The 25,780-nt window shown below is 38.6% G+C and overlaps 1 protein-coding gene across 1 annotated transcript in view; it reads right to left on the minus strand.

Moving 5' to 3' along the window:
• Window positions 1-25,780, minus strand: part of UVRAG (UV radiation resistance associated) — a 361,815-nt gene that overhangs the window by 241,539 nt on the left and 94,496 nt on the right. The window contains 1 exon segment of the mRNA XM_060104362.1: window positions 11,186-11,260. Within this exon segment, the coding sequence (XP_059960345.1) occupies window positions 11,186-11,260 (75 nt within the window).

Consider the following 25,780-nt stretch of genomic DNA (forward strand, 5'->3'; position numbering starts at 1 on the left):
GGGACACGGGTTCGAGCCCTGGTCCGGGAAGATCCCACATGCTGCGGAGCAACTAAGCCCGTGCGCCACAACTACTGAGCCTGTGCTCTAGAGCCCGCGAGCCACAAATACTGAAGCCCGCATGCCTAGAGCCTGTACTCCACAACAACAGAAGCCACCGCAATGAGAAGCCTGCACACCGCAACAAAGAGTAGCCCCCACTCAGCAACGAAGACCCAACGCAGCCAAAAATAAATAAATAAATAAATTTATAAAAAAATAAAGTATAATAATTTGCAAATGGCAGATGTCTATGCAGAAGTGGTCAGAAACTACTTAAACATAGATGAACTAGAATTTTGAATAACGAGCTATACAACTGATGACAAACAAGTAGCATATGCCAGAATTTTAAATGATCTGCTACAGCAACATTCATTCACTCAGTCAACAAATATCTACTGAATTATTACTACATGCCAGGCACAGTGCTAAGCACTAGGGATAATTCAGTGGCCAAGACAGACACTGTCTCTGCCCTTACACAGTGTACAGTCTAGTAAGAAAGAAAGATGAGCAAATGGGTAATCCGAATATAACTGGTTAGGAACAGTGACAAGAAAAATGAAAGGCAAGGTGCTATGAGAACAGATAGAGGGGTATCCAAACTGGATTTAGGGGGTATGTCACAGAAAACCTTTCAATGGAAAGGAGATCTAAGCTCTAAAACTGAGATGCACAAATTTTAGCTTAAAGTGTTATGGGTGGGGTGCTTCAAAATAAGGAATCAAATCACAATAAGACCTTACAAGTCATTAATTACTCTGAAATGATTTGAATAATGGAGGGACGAGAATTTTAGGAAGATAAATCTTGCTACAATGAATGGCAAGAACCAGGAAAGAAGCAGATGTTTAGCAGACACCTTAAGTAGTGATTCAAAAAAGTGACTCAAAAAAAGAGGGAGGTGTTCGGGATGGCTCCTTGTTCTGACTTGAGAAAGTGGATGAACAGCAGTACCATTCACTGAAATAAGGAACACAATAAGAGGAGGTTTTCTTACAGGGGGAAGGAATTGAGCTCAGTTTGGCAATTGTAGAGTATGTGTCTCTGAAACATCCAAGCAACCTGACTCAAGTCTAGATATATGGAAGCGCTGACTGGCAATGTAGACTTGGGAGAGATCTGAATGATCCAGAGATAATGTGTTAATGAGAAAACAAAAGGCCCAAGTGGAAGCCTGAGGACAATAGCTTAAGGGCCCCAGCAAAAGCTTGCCCTAGTGGGACTGATAGTGGACTATACATGTTACTCTTTAAACTGTAAGTGAGCTCTGCAAATAGTCCTTCTTCTACTTATTTAAGTAGAGTAAGAAATCATAAAGGACAAGGAAAAAAACCAATGGCTCATTCTACAACTTAAGCACCTTTTCAGATGCAATGAGTATACTTTTAAAAAATATAATATTTGTTTGTACAGCTCCTCCTAAAATGGCTACCTGATGAATCAAGGGACAGCCTGTGTCCCTATGTGTGTATGTTCATTTGGACATTAACACACTTTTAAGAGTCAGGCAAGTTTAAACCAAGAAAAAATGTGCACGTGTCTCTGTCAAGCACCTTCGAGCCTCGGACACCCACTGCCCCTGGGCTCTGACAAAGCCCAGATGCTGAGCTGTTAAGGAGGGAAAGCAAGACCTCTTCTTCGACACTGAACCTGAGCTGAATATGTACATTCCCCCAGATCTAGTCTGAGATTTGAGACAGCAGATGTTTTCTTCTCCTTCAAAACAGTAAGAAGCAATGAAAAGAAGAACAGTGTTATTAAGCAAAGGTATACAGATCTTGAAACTAAAATCAATTCTTTTTTTAAATTCAAGTCAACAGGGGTGAAGGGGTTCTTGTTCACACTTCAGTGTTTTAAACTACCCTCAAAAAATAATCACAATCATAGTCACACACTCCAAGTATGAAGTGCATTAAATGTCATCAGTGCAACTCCGTAACAAGAGGACTGAAAGTGACCCTGCTGAAGTAGTCATCCTTTCAGAGAAAAGTATACTACAGAATAGAGATAGGAACCATGTGATCTTAGTGGATTCATTCACTCCGGAAAAATATCTTCTAAGCAAAGTCTACACTAAATCCTGGGACCAAAAAAGTAAGATACAACCTCAGCCCTAAAGGAGCTTACGCCCTAACAGGAAGAAGGATGCATACACAGTTACTGTAACTGTGAGAGAAGAGAAGTGAGAGGGAAGAAAAGGCAACAGTGGTACCATGTTAACTAGGTTAAAAAAAAAGAAAAAGAAAAGAAAAGAAGAAGAAGAAGAAAAGATTCCCAGCTTTCTAGAGGAACAATTTAAACCAAAACTGACTCACAGAGGGGAAAGGAAAAAAAGTCAAGAATGCCCTAATTACAAATCTAAGAAAGAATAGTAAAGACAAGTTTTTAAAATTTAAACAAAATTTCCAACTCTCTGAATCCCCTAGTGAGGATGAGTCTGGAGCTCTGTTTCTGTTTACTTTCTAAGAATCTAAAACATCTACATGAAGAACCATGCTTGGCTTTGAATTTTCCAGTATTAAAATTCTGAAAAGCTCAAAAATTGTGCTAAGGAGACAAGATCCTCCAAATTCCTAACAGGAAATGTGGCATTTTCCCAGATTATTCTCTGGCTTCAATGAAGAGAGAGAATGGGGACCACAGGATTTATAAATATGAATTACAGGATGAGATGATTTTCCAAACATCTGTCAGAAGCTAATTTGATCCAAGAGAAGAGGAAAAAAGAAGACTCAGAGGGAAGCCAAATAGAGTGACTAATATGTGGAACTTCTGTGGACTTTGGTGGGTTGATGGCCTCATGGGCATTGCATGCCCACTCTACAATAATAAATACCCAAAGTCTGTACAATAATGCACTTTATACCATTCAAAGCACTTTCCCATGTACTATCTCATTTGATTCTCACAACGCACATAGTGGATATCTCTGGTTAAATGTAAAGATAGTGACGTGGTACTTTGACATGCTATGTGAAGTAGGAAAGAATGCAGAGATACCACGTAGCATAGTTGTTAAAAGAAAAAGCCTTTGAATAAACCAGACCTGGTTTCAAATCATGGTTCTGCTACTTACTAAGTAATCTTGGGATTAGTACTTGAACCTTTTCTTCTAGGATACTGTACCTATAAAATGACAATAATTACCTCATGGAGTTGTTACACAGATTAAATAAAACATGTGAAGTAGATAGCAGAGTGTCTGACATATAGTAGGTACTCAGTAAATGAAAACTAGCAATGGTAGTTTTCAAAAGCTCCATACCCACCTGGAGTAATACTGTTATTAGGATATCACACCAGCTCAAATAATTCAGAAACAAAGTTTCACCCTGGATTTAAACTGAGCTCAGATACCTAGATGTTTTGTAACAAAGCAGGCAGTTACTAGAAACAGCCCTTTAGGATCTGTCTGGTCTGTTTCTTGTATTTTGTAACCTGGTTGGGGCAGGGTCGGGGGAGAGCTCTGGGAGGAAAACTGAGTAGAGTATGTACAGAATGAGCTATTTTTGTGATCTTCCAACTTTTACTGGATGACGTACTGAGAGACCTGGGTAGAAGTTACACCATATCCCTTTCTCTGTTGTTAAAACATAGGCTGCTTGACATACTTAATCCCCACTTCTAAATGTTCTGCTTGAGTACCACGTGGGACGTGCTTTGGAAATAAGTTAGCATCCATGAATTTAACCAGCAAGAGGAAAATAGCCATCTTTTTAATTTCTCAGTTCTATAAAGTTAACAAAAATCTCAACTTTTCTAGGTTTCAGCATCTTCATTCTGAAAACAAAAATACTAATACCTGACCATCTGAGTTGCTATAAGTTGAAGATGCCTCTAACAGCATTTAATCACAATCACAGCCAAATAAAATGATGGAAGGAACCTCAGAAAGGAATTTAATGATGAAAATCATCTACTCCTCACTTTTACACAGGTGACACGGTGTAATGAAGAAAGTGCATGTCTGGAAAGACAGAGATATGTGTTCTGGTCCTGGTTCTGCCACCAACTCATCCTGATATGCTGGCCATTCATTTATTCCCCAAATACTAACTGTTAGTCATTGTAGGCCTGCTGCTACTACTATTACTAAAACTTCTAATAATAGCTGCTCTGCCTTCCCCACAGGTTGTTGTAAGAATAGAATAAAATAATTTATAGGCAAATCCTTAAAGGCAAAAGAGCTATGAAAGTATGTAGTGATTTTTTTATATTATATATATGATATTATTATAGCTATGTCTAAGTTACCATTTAAAGTATGAAACTAACTTTCCATGCCAAGTTCAACAGGTCATGAGGCTCCCTGAGCCTCGGTTTCTTCATCCCTGAGATAAGGGTGTTGAGCTAGATAACCCTAATATTCCCTCTAGCATTAATCAGCTAAGAATTTTCTTACTTTTGAAATGAGGAACCTAAAACTAACACAGGTTAAGTGATTTGCTCAAGGAACACAGTACCAGAACAAAACTGGGATTAGAACTCAGGTTTTCTACCTTTCAAAAGTATCATGCCTTGAAAAATATAAGGAATTTTCATTTGTACAGGCTCTCAAAACAGACCCTGAAACTTGCTGTTGTCCCTAAATCTTCAATCTCAGCTGGACTATGTACTTGAGATGGTCAAATCATGTGGCTGCGTTTGTGAAAGTAATCACCAAATTGCTATTTTAATCTCCTGAGAGTGTCATTATTCCAAAAAGGTTTGATCCTTTTTATTTGGATTCTACTCCTGCTTTATTTTTTTTCCATTAAAATGAGAAAGCATTGCCATCTACTGGACTCTGAAGACATTGCTGCTATAGTTTTAAGTCTAAGAACAAGAATTCTTAACAATCTAAAGCTCTTTGTACTTTATCATTAACACCATAGAGTTATGACTGTATGAGTTACATAAAAATAAAACTCCAAAAGTTGGGGCTAGGGATAAGGTAGTGTAGGAGAGAAAAATACCATCCCCTCGAGATTTTGAATCTCAATTATTGCTATGAGAGTCCTAAATATAGCAAGCATTCACCTGCATTTATTAACAAAATGAGCACCTACTACATGCCAGGGACGGTTCAAGGGACACAACTACTGACAGTGGTAAGCATTAGAGATGTAATCCCTCTTATCATAGGGTTTAGAGTCTAGTGAGTAGTAGTTTCCATATATTATTGAACTCTACTCATGTGCCAGCCTTGTAATATACATTATATCACCTTTAATATTCAAAACAATTTATGATGAGGTAGAAATTGTTACCTCCATTTACAGATGAAAAAACAAACTCAGAGATGATTCAATTTGCCCAAAATCTCTTTCACAGGTAAGCAGTGGTGCCTGGAATTAAACTCACATCAATCTGACTCCAAAACCCATATTCTTAACCACTAGGAGTGTCCATTCACCCAGGTAGTTGTCAGCATCCTCCCAAAAAGAAGAATAGTTGCCAAAAGGAAATTCAGGCAAAGATAATCTTACATGTCTATATTAAAGGCAAAACTCCTATACAGGGATCTGAAAAGTTTCCAGCTTATTGAATCAAGAGCTGGCCCAACAGCCTCTCATTTCCCATACTCCCCCAAGCCCCCCCGGGGGCTTCCTTGGTGGCACAGTGGTTGAGAGTCCACCTGCCGAAGCAGGGGACACGGGTTCGTGCCCCGGTCCAGGAAGATCGCACATGCCGCGGAGCAGCTGGGCCTGTGAGCCATGGCCGCTGAGCCTGCGCGTCCGGAGCCTGTGCTCCGCAACAGGAGAGGCCACAACAGTGAGAGGCCCACGTACCGCAAAAAAAAAAAAAAAAAATCTATACTCTGTTTCTAGGTATCTTTACATTTTTAACATGCACAATCGACCACAAGTTTTTCTAAGAAATTCTAAACTTGTTTACTGTCTCTATCCTCCTCCCGAACAAATCAATGACCTCAATGAGTCTTACTCTTTAAACAGCCTCCCTCACCTTATTACTGTTGTCTAGAGCAATGCTCCTCAAACTCTCTGTGGGAAAGGGTCAGTTGCTTTTCCTTCAATCCACTGTGAGCTGATACTTTTATAAAATACAAAAAAGGCACAATAATGTCAAATTGCTATAAATGTTTAAAAACATTTACGTCAGGGCTTCCCTGGTGGTGCAGTGGTTAAGAATCCGCCTGCCAATGCAGGGGACATGGGTCTGAGCCCTGGTCTGGAAAGATCCCACATGCCACAGAGCAACTAAGCCCGCGCACCACAACTACTGAGCCTGCGTTCTAGAGCCCGCAAGCCACAACTCCTGAGCCCACGTGCCACAACTGCTGGGGCCCGCGCACCTGGAGCCCGTGCTCCGCATCGGGAGAGGCCACCACAATGAGAGGCCTGTTCACCGCAGCGAGGAGTGGTCCCCGCTCGCTGCAACTAGAGAAGGCCCACGCAGCAGCGAAGACCCAATGCGGCCAAAAATAGATAGATAGATAGATTGATTAATTAAAAACACCCATTTATGTTCACTTTTTTTTTTTTACTTTTTATTTTATATTGGAGTACAGCTGATTAACAATGTTGTGATAGTTTCAGGTGCACAGATAGTTTCAGCCATACACATACATGTATCCTTTCTTTTTATACTTGGCTTACCACGGACTGGCGACAGTTCTTAGACTAGCTCTGGTCCACAGACTATACTTTGAACAACAATGGTCATTTGTCTTATCTTAAAACATACAAGCTTATTTTATATTAGTTTTCGTGTCAGTAGTTAATTAAATTCATTTATGTTTTACCATTTTTATGCACCTTGCTGTAACTTGCTGTTACATTCCACATCTTCCCTTTGGGATCACTTCTCTATCTGCAACATTCAGCATAGACAAAAGATCTGTGGGTAGTAAACCGTCAGTCTTTGTGTACTTAAAATTGTCTTTCTTTCACCCTCACTCTTGACTGAAAGCTTGCCAGAAATAGAATTGTACATTAACACTTAACAGCATTTTGAAAATATATTTCTTTTGGCAACTACTGTTGCTGATGAGAAGTCTGCTGTCAGTCTAATTCGTAGGTAATATTTCCTTTCTCTTTGCTAGCTTTTAAGATTTTTTCCCTTTAAAAATTATCCTTAAAGATTGGTGGTTTCTCTAAGATATCTTTTTTCAGTCTCCTTTTGTAATAGGGAGAGCCCTAGCTCAGCTTTTATGCTCATTTAGTGGTCATTTCGCCCAGAGGAGCACATCTTTCAGCCAACGCCCAAGGCTTCTGCCCACGTCTTTGCATTTCTATTCCATTTCTGTTCCAGAGATGTTTATTATCTTGCTCTTTGTTTGTTTTAGCAAGGTATGCCTCTTTAAACTTCTCTGATACCATCAACTGCTATTTTTTGTTTGGTTCAACAGAGGGTCTCACAGTGTGCATTTATAATACCTTCTTGACTGGAAACCCTGCTTATGGCTTTCTGGAAAAAGAAAGAAAGAAAAAAAAAAACTTTTTAAGGAGATTCAACCTATATGTCAGGTGTTCATTTGAAAGCTGGTACAGGGGGACTTCCCTGGTGGTGCAGTGGTTAAGAATCCACCTGCCAATGCAGGGGACACGGGTTCAAGCCCTGGTCTGGGAAGATCACACATACCGCGGAGCAACTAAGCCCGTGCGCCACAACTACTGAGCCTGCACTCTAGAGCTCACGAGCCACAACTACTGAGCCCGGGTGCCACATCTACTGAAGCCTGTGCTCCTAGAGCCCATGCTCTGCAACGAGAAGCCACCACAATAAGAAGCCTGAGCACAACGAAGAGTAGCGCCCACTCACCACAACCAGAGAAAGCCCGCACGCAGCAATGAGGACCCAATGCAGCCAAAAGTAAGTTAATTAATTAATTTTTTTTAAAAAAGCTAGTACAGGGCAAGATAAGCATGCCTTATAAATTTACAAAACTTATTAACTGAAGGACTATAGAATAAAATGTACCACTTATTACAAAACATTTATTCAGTAAACATTTATTGATCATCTGGCCTTGAATCCCAGCTCTGCTACTTAGTAGTTGTGTAACCTTGGGAAAGTTACTTAAGTTCTCTGTGCCAGCATCCTCTTCTATAAAAGGACAACTGTAGGGTTTAAATGAGGTAAAATATATAAAGCACTTAGAATAGTGCCTGGCACAAAAGTGCTCACTAAACATTAGACATTATTGTTATTGTTAGGGAGAAACACTCTGCACTCCCACGCTTCCACACAGGAGAAAAGCTTTCCACTCCATTTCCCAGCAAAGAAGGTTATAAAGGAAAAAAAAAAAAAAGTCTAGTTTTTCTGTGTCCTTCACTCACTCCTCCCCAGAATAGGCAGGAGCTTGACTGCTGAGTTTGGGAGAAGAAACTGAACATGACCGTCTTGTTCTTTCCAGGCTCCCTCCCATTCAGGAATAGCCTGTGTAAAGTACACATAAATTCTGCTTTTGTCTTGGAGGGTCAGGATCTGTCCCTGTAAGGGGAAGAACGCGGTTTTGCTTGTTTTGTTACTTGGTGGTATGGGGATTCATTTTGGGAGAAAGTACTATATACAAGCTCTTTCAGTTGCAGAATTTAAGCCACATTTGCCAATTAGTTTTATCAGTAATAACGCCAACATTCTGATCTTCATTTATCACCTGTCTTATTTCTAAACTTGTTCCAAATTCAGGAGAAGAAGAAAGGGTTATTAGTTATTGACCTACCCAAAATCTCAACTACTATTAGCCTCTGGCTACAAAATTCTTAGGGAGATTACATACAGTAAGAGATATAAAGCTCTTAAAACATCATTTGATACATAATACATTCAACAGATGTTAACTATTAATATTATTACTATATGCCAGACATTGTGCTAGATGGTGAGTTGGTTACCTGTTACAGGAGGAACTTAATCCTTCAACAGACTCAGGATGGCTAACCCTATAAATGGGACATTACAAACAACAGCAGTGGCAGTTCCCACAATTCTCTCATTAAATAAAACATTTTTACTAAGCAAATACCGTGTCAAGGACTATGATAGGTACTAGGAATTCAAAATTACATATGGAAATCTGTCCTTAAGAAGCTTACAGACTAGAAAGGAAGAAAGAGCTACAAAGTGGTAAAACTTATGTCAAAGGTGTACATAGGGTGTTGATACACTATAGGAACTTAGAAGATGAGGGCTTTAAAATAAAGAAAAAAAGCTTAATAGAGCTTCAACTGAGTTTTGATGAAGTCACCTAGAATAGCTTGCATTTTGCCAAACTGAATGGGCCTTTTTCAGTCTTCATCTTTTTTGACCACCCTCTCCTTAAAAACCAAAAACCAAACCAAAACAAAAACCTCTCTTTCTTTAGCCTCTGAGATTCCACAAGAGACTTCACTTTCTTTTCCTCATCTATCTCTCACCATTCCTTCTCAGCCACCTTTTCCAAAGCCTCCTCCCATATTTGGCCTCTAAAAGTTGGAGACCCTCACAGGCCCCCTGCTATTAAGCCCCTTTTTTCTCACTGTACAGCTTGTCACTGGTCTATCTTATCTGAACTCACAATTTCAATAACTATTTGCCATTATTATATCTCTATATTTAAATCTCTAACCTACTTCTCTCCTCTGAACTCCAGACTCATCTAATCCAAGTGTCTACTTTACACATGGATATCTTGAAGGTATCTCAAAGCCCATGTGATCAAATCTCAACTCACTCACAATCTGCCTCCAACAAAGCTGTCTTCCTCCAGTGTCCTTAGTTCTCTTAGTGCCTGGCACCTTCATCCATCTGGTTACTTCATCTAAGCCAGAAACCCAAAAGCCATCCTTTAACACCTTCTTTTTCCCTACACCCTAAATTCAAACCATCACCAAGTCCTACTGATCTTACCTCCTAAAACTTTCCTAAATCTATCTGCTATTCTACCATAAACCTGTTTCAAAGTATCAAATCTCTTACCCGCTGTACTGTAAGATCCTTCTTACTGTCTTCCCACATATATTCTTGCCTCTTCTACAATCAGTCCTTAAAGCAGCCAGAGTGAAATTATTAAAACACAAATCTAATTATATCTCTGCCATGTTAAAAATCCTTCAACACACTCTACTGCTCTTAGGATAAAACCCTTCAAAAGGTTCTGTGTTATGTGGTCCCTGTCTACCTCTCCAGCCTCCTCCGGTATCCTTCTCCCTTATCACCCAGACTTTCCTTCAGTCCCGAAAACTCACCATTTCCCCTAGCTTTTCATGGCCTTCCAACACGTTACCCTCCTCTACCCGGAATGTTCTCTCTGTTCAGCCTCCATCCCTCCACATTGTTCATTTCTATTCATCCTCTGGATTGTAACCTTAAAAGTCAAGTCCCCAAAGAACTTTCTTGAGCCACTAGAGTAGGTAAGATCCTCATCACATGCTGTTATAGCACCCACCAACATTGTGTTTATATAGTTATCTATCAGGTTACCTTATCAGTGCTTGTCTCCCTCATACACTCCATGACAGCAGGGAAAAAAAAATCTGTTTGCTCACCATTGTACCCTCAGCACTTAGAGCACAGTAGCTGATGTACAGCAGGTGCTCAGTAAATAGCTGTTGAATGAATGAAGCATTCTAGCAATAGCATTTCAGACAACCAAGAATTAGAAAACAACATGATCACTAAGAGGAAATAATGTAGAAAACTCACCTCATTGGTTTGTGGCTAGTATTAAGTGGGATAAAGAACATGAATCATCTGGCATGGTGCCACAGATAGCAGTTACTTGGTAAATACCTCTCCTTTCTCTAATCACCTTTAGATATAGGGACAGCACAGACTATAATATAAAGGACTACAATATAACTTGCCTCAGGTTTCTTAAATTTATTCAAAGTTGTAAAAGATTTCTGAAACATTTAATAAAAATGTATTACACTTAATTAAAATTCATTGTTCTTCCTTAACCTCTAAAGACTTATGTAGAAAACAGCTACATGAGATTTTCTCTTAGGAAAATTAATATAATCTGGATTTAGAAAAGATGTGTTGATGTGGTTACAAAATGAGTTTTCACTTTAAGCATTCACCCTAAGCCACACTAAACAACAAACTTATAATGATACTTAAAACATGATTCTATTTACACAGAGCTTTTACCTGATACATCAAAGCACACCTGCACTAAACAAAACTCACAGTGTTATGCAAATCCCCTTACCTTATGTTCAAATGGAGCACCATAATAGCCATCATTCAGCCCAAAAATTATTTCATTTTGGTTGCGGGCATGAATCTAAGAGAGGAGGAAAACACATTATTAGTTCATCTCATTCCAATCAAGTTTTAATGTGATTAGAAAATGACAGGACCTACTTCAATGTTGAGAAATAGGTTGGCTATGTCTAACAAGCCAGCAGAAAACAAAACACTTATCATAAGACCAAGTGATCAATTTAGAGTTTCCTCCTTTAGTCAAAGTCCTCACAAAGTCATCACATAAGATCACAGGCACCATCATTCACATACATTTTTCACAAACACTTCTTGAGGTTGTTACAGAAAGCATATTCCTTAAGTATAGGGGATTCAGAGGCACACTATACATTCTCTGATCTCAAAGAAAACACAGCCCAGTTAGTCTATTAGAGTGCTTTAAAAAACATGAAGCCCTAGAAAAAACATAAAAGATAAATATTATTTTCTATTTTCAAAAAGACAGTTTAAAGATAATATCCAATCCTCAAAGTCTTTAAAAGTCTACTAATTATTTTCTGTCTACTACTCTCTTTCAAATGCAACTGATTAGAGCTTCAGTCAGTGTCAACCTCGAATTAAACTTCACTTAAAAGGTGGGAGAATTAAAACTTTTAAAATTGAAGAACTAAGATTTTTTAAAATAGTATAAAGTCTATAAAAACAGATTTAGTTACTTGATAAGAAAGAATTGTGGCTAAAAAAATTTTAATTGCTTCTGCAGTGAAGGATTAATGTGAGGGTTCAAGTTGGGGATTACCAGAATAGAATATTTCATCTCTTTTTTCTAGCTAGAGATAGAAAGGTCAAAGCCAGCAGTAGAAAATTCCTGTGAACATTTATCTGACTTCCATACCTGCTACATCTATTACTAAAGCAAAATTAATCACATGCTCCCTGTTTACCTACATCATTTACTTAACTGAATAAAATACCAAAAGATGGGCCTGCAATAATAAATTTATAATGAAAACTATAAACCAATTTCAAGAAGTGTTTCACTTTATGAGAGAAAAATCAGTTTTAAGATTAGAAGAAACTCAAAATTTTACAAACATGAATATTTTATACACATATATACCTCGGGAGAAAAAAGATTAAATAAAATCATATGCATCAAAATGTTAACAATGGTTGCAGCTGGGCAGAAGGATTACACATAATTTTTTATTCTCCTCTCTGTGCTTTTCAAAATTTTCCAAATTGTCCACAAAGTACATGGATCACTTTTAAAATCAGAAAAATACATGCCATTAAAGAAAGGGTGGGGTGAGATTATGGGCAGGAGTGAATCTAACATGAAGGTAAAGTTTTCAAAGCATAAGCCTCATAAAGATGGGCATTAAATTAATTTGTTGAGAAGTATGAGACAACATGGTTCTAGGACTTGAAAAGATACTGGGCTTAAAAAGAAAAAAAATTCAAGTGATCTGAGTTCTAATTCCAACCTTCGAGTGCTTCATAAGGAACTCTAGTGCCTAGCACTCTACTCAACATACAATCGTTAATCAATGTTAATGGGCCATGCTTTAAATCCCTCATCAGCCAAAAGCAGAAACACTCCTTGTTCTATTTTACAGTGGTGTCATACAGATGAAATGAATCCAATTATCACTGGATATGAAAGTACTTTTGGAAGTTAGACACAAACAATACTGGGGGAAAAAATCAGGATCAGTCAACCATAGAGCCCTTTGTTCCCAATTAATAAAGAAAATTAACAAAACAGGCTGCATGATACTCCATACTACTTACTATCCTTTACCATTAATTATAGATTACTGACCCCAAAACGTGTCAGAATATTAATATGGAGACTACAGAATATAGAGCCTTTTAATTCAACCACAATCTTGTCTTTTGATCCCTCTATGAAAAAAGGCACACTTTTTAAAGACAGATAATCAAAGTTAGTGAAATGAATAATAAATATAGTCTGAGCAATGGAACAAATAATAGCCTAAATCCACCAATCACTGTGTGACCTTTAACAAGTTACTTAATTTCTCTGAGCTTCTGTTTTCTCAGTTAAATACTGACAGGAAAATAATACTTGCTCGCATGACCTTCAAAAGGCCCAAAGTCACTGGGTGCATGTAAAATGATTGTATGAATGTAAAAAGATACCCAAACACTGAAAGAGTATACAATCACTGTTGGTATTAATACAAAGTTCTAACCACTTAAACTAAGCACAAGAACATCTGCCACCACAAGTGCCCCATATAAGCATTATCAACAAATTCTCCAAATTCCCACCTTGAATAGAGTTATTTTCACACTCCTCTGTTTCTTCGTCATCAAAATTCAAGTCAAAACCAACTTTAGTTCATGACTTCTGGGGAAAACTTCCTGATTAACTCTCTTGTCTCTAAAGGCTATTCAGGAAATTGGCTTGTAGTTGTAGCTCTGGCTACTGTGGACAAGCTGCATCATCACTCTGTCCATTCAAATGACAGCAAAATACTCATGACATGTACATGAAACACTTACCAAAACAGACCATAAAATAAATCTCAAGAAGGTTAAAAGAATTAAAATAATACGATTTTCTCTAAACACGACAGAATTAAAGTAGAAATCAACAAAAGAAGGATATCTGAAAACTCCACAAATGTTTGAAAATTAAACAACATACCTCTCAATAACCCTTCGGTCAAGAAGAAATAAAAGAGAAGTTAGGAAATATTTCAAATTGAACAAAAACGAAAATGCAGTATCAAAACTGTGGGTCACAGCTAAAGCAATGCTTAGAGGAAAATTTATTAAATGCTCACTTTAGAAAAGAGAAGTCTCAGATCAGTAATCCAGGAATCCTACTTTAAGAAACTAGCAAATTAGAGCAAATTAAACCCAAAGCAGGCAAAAGGAAGAAAATAATAAGAGTAAAAGCAGAAACCAATGAGGGACTTTCCTGGTGCTTCAGTAATTAAGACTCCGCACTCTCAATGCAGGAGGCCCAGGTTTGATCCCTGGTCAGGGAATTAGATCCCACACGCTGCAACTAAGACCTGGCACAGCCAAATAAATAAATATTTTTTTAAAAAAGGAAAAAAGCAGAGGGCTTCCCTGGTGGCGCAGTGGTTGAGAGTCCGCCTGCTGATGCAAGGGACATGGGTTCGTGCCCCGGTCTGGGAAGATCCCACATGCCGTGGAGCGGCTGGGCCCGTGAGCCATGGCCGCTGAGCCTGCGCGTCCGAAGCCTGTGCTCCGCAACGGGAGAGGCTACAACAGTGAGAGGCCCGCATACTGCAAAAAAAATAAAAATAAAAAATAAAAATAAATAATAAAAAAGGAAAAAAGCAGAAATCAATGAAATTGAAAAAAATAACAATAATCAATGAAGCCTCTTTCAGTGATCTGCAACCCAATTTCAATGGGGTGGGTGGGTAGTTCCCACACCAACAATAAGCAATTCTTGGACACCAGCAGGGTGTCCTGCTCTCAGGCCTGCATCAGATTCCACAGGTTAAGGGTTCAGTCCTACAAGACAGCCCCACATACATGGAAGGCCAGTCAAAAACCCAGATTGTTATCTGTGCTTCTAATTAACTGGCTACAGATTAGAGGTTCCAATTTAGAATGTCAATCCCAAGTACAGGTTGTTACCTGTACTTCTGACCAACTGGCTGTAAATCAGAGGTTCCCACAACCTAGTCCTCAGGTTCGATTAATTTGCTAGCGTGGCTCGCAGAACTCAGAGAAATATTTTACTTACTGATCACCAGTTTATTAAGAATGTAATTCAGGGAACAGTCAAATAGAAGAGCTGCATACAGCAAGGTATGGGGAAAGGGCACAAAGCTTCTATGCCCTCTCAAAGTGCACCATACTGCCCAATCTCTATGTGTTCACCAACTCAGAAGCTCTCAGAACCCCATCCTTTGGAGTTTTTATGGAGGCTTTATTACACAGGCATGATTGATTAAATCGTTGACCACTGACAATTGATTCAACCTCCAATCCCTCTCCTCTCCCAAGAGGTCAGACTGTGGGACTGCAAATTCCAATCCTCTAATCCTCTTATCACGTGGTTGCTCCATGGGCAACCAGCCCCCAGCCGTAGGTGCTTTTCAAAAGTCACCTCATTAACGTAACAAAAGACACCTTGATCACGTTCAACACTTAGGAAATTCCAAGAGTTCTTGGAGAAGTGAGCCAAGAACTGTGCATCAAATATATATATTTCTTATAAAACACAATATTGCAAAACCAAACACTAGATCTTTGAAAAGCTGATAAAACTGATAAATCTCTATTCAGAGTAATCAAGAGAAAAAGGGAGAAGACAGAAATTACCAACAGCAAGAATGAAATAGGAAAGGATCATTATATATCCTACATTCTTTAAAGGGATATGGTAATATTGTGGGAATTTTTTTTTTTTAATTTTTTGGCCGCACCTCGCAGCATGTGGGATTTTAGTTCCCCGAACAGGGATGGAACCCATGCCCCCTACAATGGAAGCACAGAGTCTTAACCACTGGACCACCAGGGAAGTCCCTGTGGGAAATTTTACACCAATAAATTTTAAATCGTACGTGAAATTGACAAATTCTTTGGAAGATGAAGTATCAAAGCTCACTTAGGAATTTACAGATAACCTAAACAGCCCCACAGCTAATAAAGTAATTGAAGTCATACTTTTAAACTTTCTTACAAAGAAATCTTAACAACCAGATGGCTTCACTGAAGAATTCTGTCAAACATCTGTGGAATAAATAACAACAATTCTACACAAATTCCTCCAGAAAATATAAGAATAGTAACACTTCCCAATCCATTTTATGAAGCCAGCATTACTCCGATACTAAACCACACAAGGACATTGCAAGAAAAGTACAGACTAATAACCTTCATGGACATAGGTGAAAGAAGTCTTAACAAACTATTAGGAAATCGAATTCACTACAAATGAAAGGAAACTTTCTCAACCTAACAAAGTGTCTTAAAATTTTATGGCTAATAGTGAGACAGGAGGGAATGGAGTAGGGCACAACCTTTAAAATAATGACACAGGAGTGAGCAAGAGTCCCCGAAGCGGCTGCTCCTTTAACCCTGTCCTGTCTGAGAGAAGAACAGACGCCCTCCGGCGACCTACACGCAGAGGCGGGGCCAAATCCAAAGCTGAGACCCAGGAGCTGTGAGAACAAAGAAGAGAGAGGGAAATCTCTCCCAGCAGCCTCAGAAGCAGCGGATTAAAGCTCCACAATCAACTTGATGTACCCTGCATCTGTGGAATACATGAATAGACAACACATCATCGCAAATTGAGGAGCCAGGAGTCAGTGCTGTGCCTCTGGGGTGGGAGAGCCAACTTCAGGACACTGGTCCACAAGAGACCTCCCAGCTCCACATAATATCAAACGGCAAAAATCTTCGAGAGATCTCCATCTCAACACCAGCACCCAGCTTCACTCAACGACCAGCAAGCTACAGTGCTGGACACCCTATGCCAAACAACTAGCAAGACAGGAACACAACGCCACCCATTAGCAGAGAGGTGGCCTAAAATCATAAAAAGTCCGCAGACACCCCAAAACACACCACCAGACGTGGACCTGCCCACCAGAAAGACAAGATCCAGCCTCATCCACCAGAACACAGGCACTAGTCCCCTCCACCAGGAACCCTACACAACCCACTAAACCAACCTTAGCCACTGGGGAAAGACACCAAAAACAACGGGAACTACGAACCGGCAGCCTGCAAAAAGGAGACCCCAAACACAGTAACATAAGCAAAATGAGAAGACAGAAAAACACACAGCAGGAGAAGGAGCAAGATAAAAACGCACCAGATCTAACAAATGAAGAGGTAATAGGCAGTCTACCTGAAAAAGAATTCAGAATAATGATGGTAAAGATGATCCAAGATTCTATTTCCCAGATCCAAAATCTTGGAAATAGAATAGACAAAATGCAAGAAACAGTTAACAAGGACCTAGAAGAACTAAAGATGAATCAAGCATCGATTAAAAACACAATACACGAAATAAAAAATACTCTAGATGGGATCAATAGCAGAATAACTGAGGCAGAAGAACGGATAAGTGAGGTGGAAGATAAAATAGTGGAAATAACTGCTGCAGAGCAAAATAAAGAAAAAAGAATGAAAAGAACAGAGGACAGTCTCAGAGACCTCTGGGACAACATTAAACGCACCAACATTCGAATTATAGAGGTTCCAGAAGAAGAAGAGAAAAAGAAAGGGACTGAGAAAATATTTGAAGAGATTATAGTTGAAAACTTCCCTAATATGGGAAAGGAAATAGTTAATCAAGTCCAGGAGGCACAGAGAGTCCCATACAGAATAAATCCAAGGAGAAATACACCAAGACACATATTAATCAAACTGTCAAAAATTAAACACAAAGAAATCATATTAAAAGCAGCAAGGCAAAAACAACAAATAACACACAAGGGAATCCCCATCAGGATAACAGCTGATCTCTCAGCAGAAACTCTACAAGCCAGAAGGGAGTGGCAGGACATAATTAAAGTGATGAAGGAGAAAAACCTGCAACCAAGATTACTCTACCCAGCAAGGATCTCATTCAGATTAAAAGGAGAAATTAAAACGTTTACAGACAAGCAAAAGCTGAGAGAGTTCAGCACCACCAAACCAGCTTTACAACAAATGCTAAAGGAACTTCTCTAGGCAAGAAACACAACAGAAGGAAAAGAACTACAATAACGAACCCAAAACAATTAAGAAAATGGGAATAGGAACATACATATCAATAATTACCTTAAATGTAAATGGACTAAATGCTCCCACCAAAAGATACAGATTGGCTGAATGGATACAAAAACAAGACCCATATATATGCTGTCTACAAGAGACCCACTTCAGACCTAGAGACACATACAGACTGAAAGTAAGGGGATGGAAAAAGATATTCCATGCAAATGGAAACCAAAAGAAAGCTGGAGTAGCAATTCTCATATCAGACAAAATAGACTTTAAAATAAAGACTACTAGAAGAGACAAAGAAGGACACTACCTAATGATCAAGGGATCGATCCAAGAAGAAGATATAACAATTGTAAATATTTATGCACCAAACATAGGAGCACGTCAATACATAAGGCAAATACTAACAGCGATAAAAGGAGAAATCGACAGTAACACACTCATAGTAGGGGACTTTAACACCCCACTTTCACCAATGAACAGATCATCCAAAATGAAAATAAATAAGGAAACACAGGCTTTAAATGATACATTAAACAAGATGGACTTAATTGATATTTATAGGACATTCCATCCAAAAACAACAGAATACACATTTTTCTCAAGTGCTCATGGAACATTCTCCAGGATAGATCATATCTTGGGTCACAAATCAAGCCTTGGTAAATTTAAGAAAATTGAAATTGTATCAAGTATCTTTTCTGACCACAATGCTATGAGACTAGATATCAATTACAGGAAAAGAGCTGTAAAAAATACAAACACATGGAGGCTAAACAATACACTACTTAATAACGAAGTGATCACTGAAGAAATCAAAGAGGAAATTAAAAAATACCTAGAAACAAATGACAATGGAGACACGACGACCCAAAACCTATGGGATGCAGCAAAAGCAGTTCTAAGAGGGAAGTTTATAGCAATACAATCCCACCTTAAGAAACAGGAAACATCTCGAATAAACAACCTAACCTTGCACCTAAAGCAATTAGAGAAAGAAGAACAAAAACATCCCAAAGTTAGCAGAAGGAAAGAAATCATAAAAATCAGATCAGAAATAAATGAAAAAGAAATGAAGGTAACGATAGCAAAGATCAATAAAACTAAAAGCTGATTCTTTGAGAAGATAAACAAAATTGATAAACCATTAGCCAGACTCATCAAGAAAAAAAGGGAGAAGACTCAAATCAATAGAATTAGAAATGAAAAAGGAGAAGTAACAACTGACACTGCAGAAATACAAAAGATCATGAGAGATTACTATAAGCAACTCTATGCCAATAAAATGGACAACCTGGAAGAAATGGACAAATTCTTAGAAATGCACAACCTGCCGAGACTGAACCAGGAAGAAATAGAAAATATGAACAGACCAATCACAAGCACTGAAATTGAAACTGTGATAAAAAATCTTCCAACAAACAAAAGCCCAGGACCAGATGGCTTCACAGGCGAATTCTATCAAACATTTAGACAAGAGCTAACACCTATCCTTCTCAAACTCTTCCAAAATATAGCAGAGGGAGGAACACTCCCAAACTCATTCTACGAGGCCACCATCACCTTGATACCAAAACCAGACAAGGATGTCACAAAGAAAGAAAACTACAGGCCAATATCACTGATGAACATAGATGCAAACATCCTCAACAAAATACTAGCAACCAGAATCCAACAGCACATTAAAAGAATCATACACCATGATCAAGTGGGGTTTATTCTAGGAATGCAAGGATTCTTCAATATACGCAAATCAATCAACGTGATACACCATATTAACAAATTGAAGGAGAAAAACCATATGATCATCTCAATAGATGCAGAGAAAGCTTTCGACAAAATTCAACACCCATTTATGATAAAAACCCTGCAGAAAGTAGGCATAGAGGGAACTTTCCTCAACATAATAAAGGCCATATATGACAAACCCACAGCCAGCATCGTCCTCAATGGTGAAAAACTGAAACCATTTCCACTAAGATCAGGAACAAGACAAGGGTGCCCACTCTCACCACACTTATTCAACCTAGTTTTGGAAGTTTTAGCCACAGCAATCAGAGAAGAAAAGGAAATAAAAGGAATCCAAATGGGAAAAGAAGAAGTAAAGCTGTCACTGTTTGCAGATGACATGATACTATACATAGAGAATCCTAAAGATGCTACCAGAAAACTACTAGAGCTAATCAATGAATTTGGTAAAGTAGCAGGATACAAAATTAATGCACAGAAATCTCTGGCATTCCTATACACTAATGATGAGAAATCTGAAAGTGAAATCAAGAAAACACTCCCATTTACCACTGCAACAAAAAGAATAAAATATCTAGGAATAAACCTACCTAAGGAGACAAAAGACCTGTATGCAGAAAATTATAAGACACTGATGAAAGAAATTAAAGATGATACAAATAGATGGAGAGATGTACCATGTTCTTGGATTGGAAGAATCAACATTGTGAAAATGACTCTACTACCCAAAGCAATCTACAGATTCAATGCAATCCCTATCAAACTACCACTGGCATTTTTCACAGAACTAGAACAAAAAATTTCACAATTTGTATGGAAACACAAAAGACCCCGAATAGCCAAAGCAATCTTGAGAACGAAAAATGGAGCTGGAGGAATCAGGCTCCCTGACTTCAGACTATACTACAAAGCTACAGTAATCAAGACAGTATGGTACTGGCACAAAAACAGAAAGATAGATCAATGGAACAGGATAGAAAGCCCAGAGTTAAACGCACGAACATATGGTCACCTTATCTTTGATAAAGGAGGCAGGAATGTACAGTGGAGAAAGGACAGTCTCTTCAATAAGTGGTGCTGGGAAAACTGGATAGGGACATGTAAAAGTATGAGATTAGATCACTCCCTAACACCATACACAAAAATAAGCTCAAAATGGATTAAAGACCTAAATGTAAGGCCAGACACTATCAAACTCTTAGAGGAAAACATAGGCAGAACACTCTATGACACAAATCACAGCAAGATCCTTTTTGACCCACCTCCTAGAGAAATGGAAATAAAGACAAAAATAAACACATGGGACCTAATGAAACTTAAAAGCTTTTGCACAGCCAAGGAAACCATAAACAAGACCAAAAGACAACCCTCAGAATGGCAAAAAATATTTGCAAATGAAGCAACTGACAAAGGATTAATCTCCAAAATTTATAAGCAGCTCATGCAGCTCAATAACAAAAAAACAAACAACCCAATCCAAAAATGGGCAGAAGACCTAAATAGACATTTCTCCACAGAAGATATACAGACTGCCAACAAACACATGAAAGGATGCTCAACATCTTTACTCATTAGAGAAATGCAAATCAAAACTACAATGAGATATCATCTCACACCAGTCAGAATGGCCATCATCAAAAAATCTAGAAACAATAAATGCTGGAGAGGGTGTGGAAAAAAGGGAACATTCTTGCACTGCTGGTGGGAATGTGAATTGGTACAGCCACTATGGAGAACGGTATGGAGGTTCCTTAAAAAACTACAAATAGAACTACCATATGACCTAGCAATCCCACTACTAGGCATATACCCTGAGAAAACCATAATTCAAAAAGAGACATGTACCAAAATGTTCATAGCAGCCCTATTTACAATAGCCCGGAGATGGAAACAACCTAAGTGTCCATCATCGGATGAATGGATAAAGAAGATGTGGCACATATATACAATGGAATATTACTCAGCCATAAAAAGAAATGAAATTGAGCTATTTGTAATGAGGTGGATAGACCTAGAGTCTGTCATACAGAGTGAAGTAAGTCAGAAAGAGAAAGACAAATACTGTATGCTAACACATATATATGGAATTTAAGAAAAAAAAATGTCATGAAGAACATAGGGGTAAGACAGGAATAAAGCCACAGACCTACTAGAGAATGGACTTGAGGATATGGGGAGGGGGAAGGGTAAGCTGTGACAAAGTGAAAGAGTGGCATGGACATATATACACTACCAAACGTAAGGTAGATAGCTAGTGGGAAGCAGCCGCATAGCACAGGGAGATCAGCTCGGTGCTTTGTGACCGCCTGGAGGGGTGGGATAGGGAGGGTGGGAGGGAGACGCAAAAGGGAGGGGATATGGAAACATATGTATATGTATAACTGATTAAATTTGTTATAAAGCAAAAAAATAAAATAAAATAAAATAAAATAAAATAATGACACAGTCTTGGGAATTCCCTGGCAGTCCAGTGGTTAGGACTCAGCGCTTTCACTGCTGTGGCCAAGGTTCAATCCCTGTTCAGGGAACTAAGATCCTGCAAGCCACAAGATGCCACCAAACAAACAGATCAAACAAACAAAAAGGAATGACACAGCCTTTGAGGAAAACTGAATACAACAAAGACTGGTTAGCACCAACTAGGCCCAAGATGGCAGAAGGTTCGACTTCCAGGAGACCTTGAGCCTCATTATACGCTCAATGTAATACATCAGCATGCTAAATGACACACCCACAGGTGCCATGACAGTTCCAAGGCTGACCATAAAAGGGCGAAAAGTGGGCGGTGGCCCAATTCCTGGAAATCTCTGCCCCTTCTCCAAAATGGTTGGAATAACCCTCCCACTCATTAGCCTATGGAATTACCCAGCCCATAAAAACCACCCCATATTTCAGAGCTGCTCTCACCTTTTGAGACAGACCGCATTCTACCTATGGAATGCGTATCACTCTAAATAAACCTGCTTTCAACTTACTATGGCTCACTCTTGAATTCTTTCCTGCATGAAGCCAAGGACTGTCCCAGGAACTCACCCGAGACCTGGGACATGACCACTCTCTTGTGCCTCATTTTCCTGCGGCATCTTTACAAAGGAAGAGGAGGAAGGTGGTCTTCTCTCCATCCCCACTTTTCCTTTGATTATAAAAATGTAGTCCACTTAGTTCTCGGGGCAGAGCCCTCTTGCCTTCCCACTTGTATCCTTCACAAGCATCCTGTATTAATAAATCTACTTCTTACCAATCACTTTGCCTCTCGCTGAATTCCTTCTGCATCAAAGACATAAGGAACCTAAGCTTCATTAAGTCCCGAGATGAGTTGTGCAGTCTCAGTTGGAAGGTTGTGGGTTCGAGTCCCATCTGAGGTGCAGTTCCAGTATTAATTCTTAATAGTGAAAAGACTGCTTTCCTTCAAGAATAGCAACAAAACAAAGATGCCTACTCTACTTATTTCTATCCAACATTGTACCTCAACAGTCTCAACCAGTGAAATAAGAAACAAAATGAAAAAGGCATAAACATTAGAAAGGAAGAAAGTAAACCTTCTCTGTTCACAAACAACATGACTGCCTACCTGGCAATCTACAAAATGAATCCACAATAGAAAAGTCTACTGGATCTAATAAGTGAATTTATTACCAAGGTCACAGAATACAAGCTCAAAACAGAAATGTTTCTATATGCAAGGAACAAAAATTGGAAATAGGAATATTTTAAAAAGGAATACCATTTAAATTAGCATCAACAAACATGGAATCCATGGTACAAATCTAACAAAATATGTGTAAGATCTGTATGCTGAAATCTACAAATAATTGATGAGTGAAATCAAAGATGATTTTCACAAATGGAGAGATTATATCGTGTCCGTAGATTGAAACACTCAACACTACGTTGTCAAATCTCCCCAAATTTTCTTAGATTCAACACGCATCAAAATCACAGCAGGATTTTTGCAGAAACTGAAAAACTAATTCTGAAGTATGTATGTAAAGGCAAAAGATCTAGAAAGGCCAGAAAGATTTTTGAGAAAAGAACAAAGTTGGAGGATTCATATTACCTGAATTCAAGACTGTATAAAACTACAGTAATCAAGATAAGGTGGTACTGGCATAAGGACAGAAATGTAGATCAATGAAACAGAACAGAGGGTCCAGAAATAGATCAACATAAATGATTTTCAACAACTGATTTTCAACAAACACAAGGTAATTCAATGGAGAAATAACAGCCTCTACAACAAAGAATATAGGAACAAATGTTCATCCACCTACAAAACAATGAATCTTGCTCTTTATATAAAAGTTAATTCAAAATGGATCATAGACATAAATGTAAAACTAAAACTTAAAGCTATAAAACTTCTAGAAGAACTTTATAAAAGAAAATCTTTGTACTCTTGGGTTAGGCAGAGACGTCTTAGATCTAAGAAACAAAAAGTATGACACTTAAAAAAATCGAAAGACAAGCCACAGATTAGCAGAAAATATTTGGAAAATATATATCTCATAAAGGACTAACTCATACAGAACACCTAAAGAAATTTTACAACTCACAATAATGAGAAATCAATCAAGCAAATAAAAAATGGGCAAAAGATCTGAATGAACATTTCACAAAAAAAGAAGGTAGGGGATTGATGGCAAATAAACATATTTTTTAAATGCACAACATCATTTCATCATTAGGAAAATTAAAATCAGTATGAGATACCACTTTATCAGAATAGTGAAAATTAAAAAGACCGACAGGGCTTCCCTGGTGGCGCAGTGGTTGAGAGTCCGCCTGCCGATGCAGGGGATGCGGGTTCGTGCTCCGGTCCGGGAAGATCCCACATGCCACGGAGCGGCTAGGCCCCTGAGCCATGGCCACTGAGCCTGCGTGTCCGGAGCCTGTGCTCCGCAACGGGCGAGGCCACAACAGTGAGAGGCCCACGTACAGCAAAAAAAAAAAAAAAAAAAAAAAAAGACCGACAATAATAAGCCCTTACAAAGATAAGGAACTATCATACATTGCTGATGGGAAGGCAGAATGACAGTCACTCTGAAAAAAGAGTTTCACAGTTTCTTATAAATTTCAACATAGCACTTACCATTAGAACCAGAAATTCCAATACTGGGTATTTATTCAAGAGAGGTGACAACTTATATCAACACAAAGACCTATATTTAAATATTCACAGCAGCATTATTCATTGTAGTGATGGTTATTTACTTCATACATTTGTCAAACTCATTGAACTGTATACATTAAAAGGGTAAATTTTATTGTATGTAAATTATACCTCAAAAAAGCCTAACTTGTAAAAAAATTTCATTCAAAAGTCATCCATTCCCTGACTCTATCCAGGTTTGTCTACATACCTCTTAAACATACTCCCATAGCTCTCTTTGCAGGTATTCATCGATCATCAGTTTACCGGGTCTAAGAACCTTATCTGACTCATCTCTGGATCCTTAACACTAAGAACGATGCCTGCTAGAAAGCAGATGACCAATCAATGAACCTCAGTGATTCTGGCTATTAACCTAACACATCTTAGCCTTTCTTTCCTCTAAAAATCTGTAATTCTATTATATCTGATTTTCTAGTAGCCTGTTACTTGTTATACCTATTTCATAAGTGACTTTCTACAAGGATATTAAGTGCCTAGTTGGCTTAGAAAAATGTTTTCTCTTTCTCTTGTTCTCTGCGATACCAACATAACCAACTTTGTAAGAAGACGCCTGAATGCTAACTCTCTGAAATTAGGGTAAGTTAGACATAAGCACAGCTGGGTATTTTAAGAAGACAACCACCTAAGGAATGTGTGAACTGAAAAGCATGATGAAGGCCATCTTCTCTGGCCAAAAAAAACCCCTCCCCTACAAGCCTATAGCCCTGCAACTCTAATGTTAAGAAGCCCCACCCCCACACAACGTAAACAAGTGTTTAATATCATAATCTATACACAGAGAGCCAACTCCGGCATGTAGCAAGATAGAAAGAGTACATGCCTCAGGGCAGGGCTGGTTAGCCAAGCTAAAGGCAACAAGCATTTGGTACTAAAAGAGAGGAGAAAGACCCTAAGCCACAAGTCATTACACTTCATGAGTTTTAATTAAGACCAGCCCTAAAA

This window comes from Mesoplodon densirostris, chromosome 7 (genome assembly GCF_025265405.1).
Source record: "Mesoplodon densirostris isolate mMesDen1 chromosome 7, mMesDen1 primary haplotype, whole genome shotgun sequence".
Lineage (NCBI taxonomy): Eukaryota > Metazoa > Chordata > Mammalia > Artiodactyla > Ziphiidae > Mesoplodon > Mesoplodon densirostris.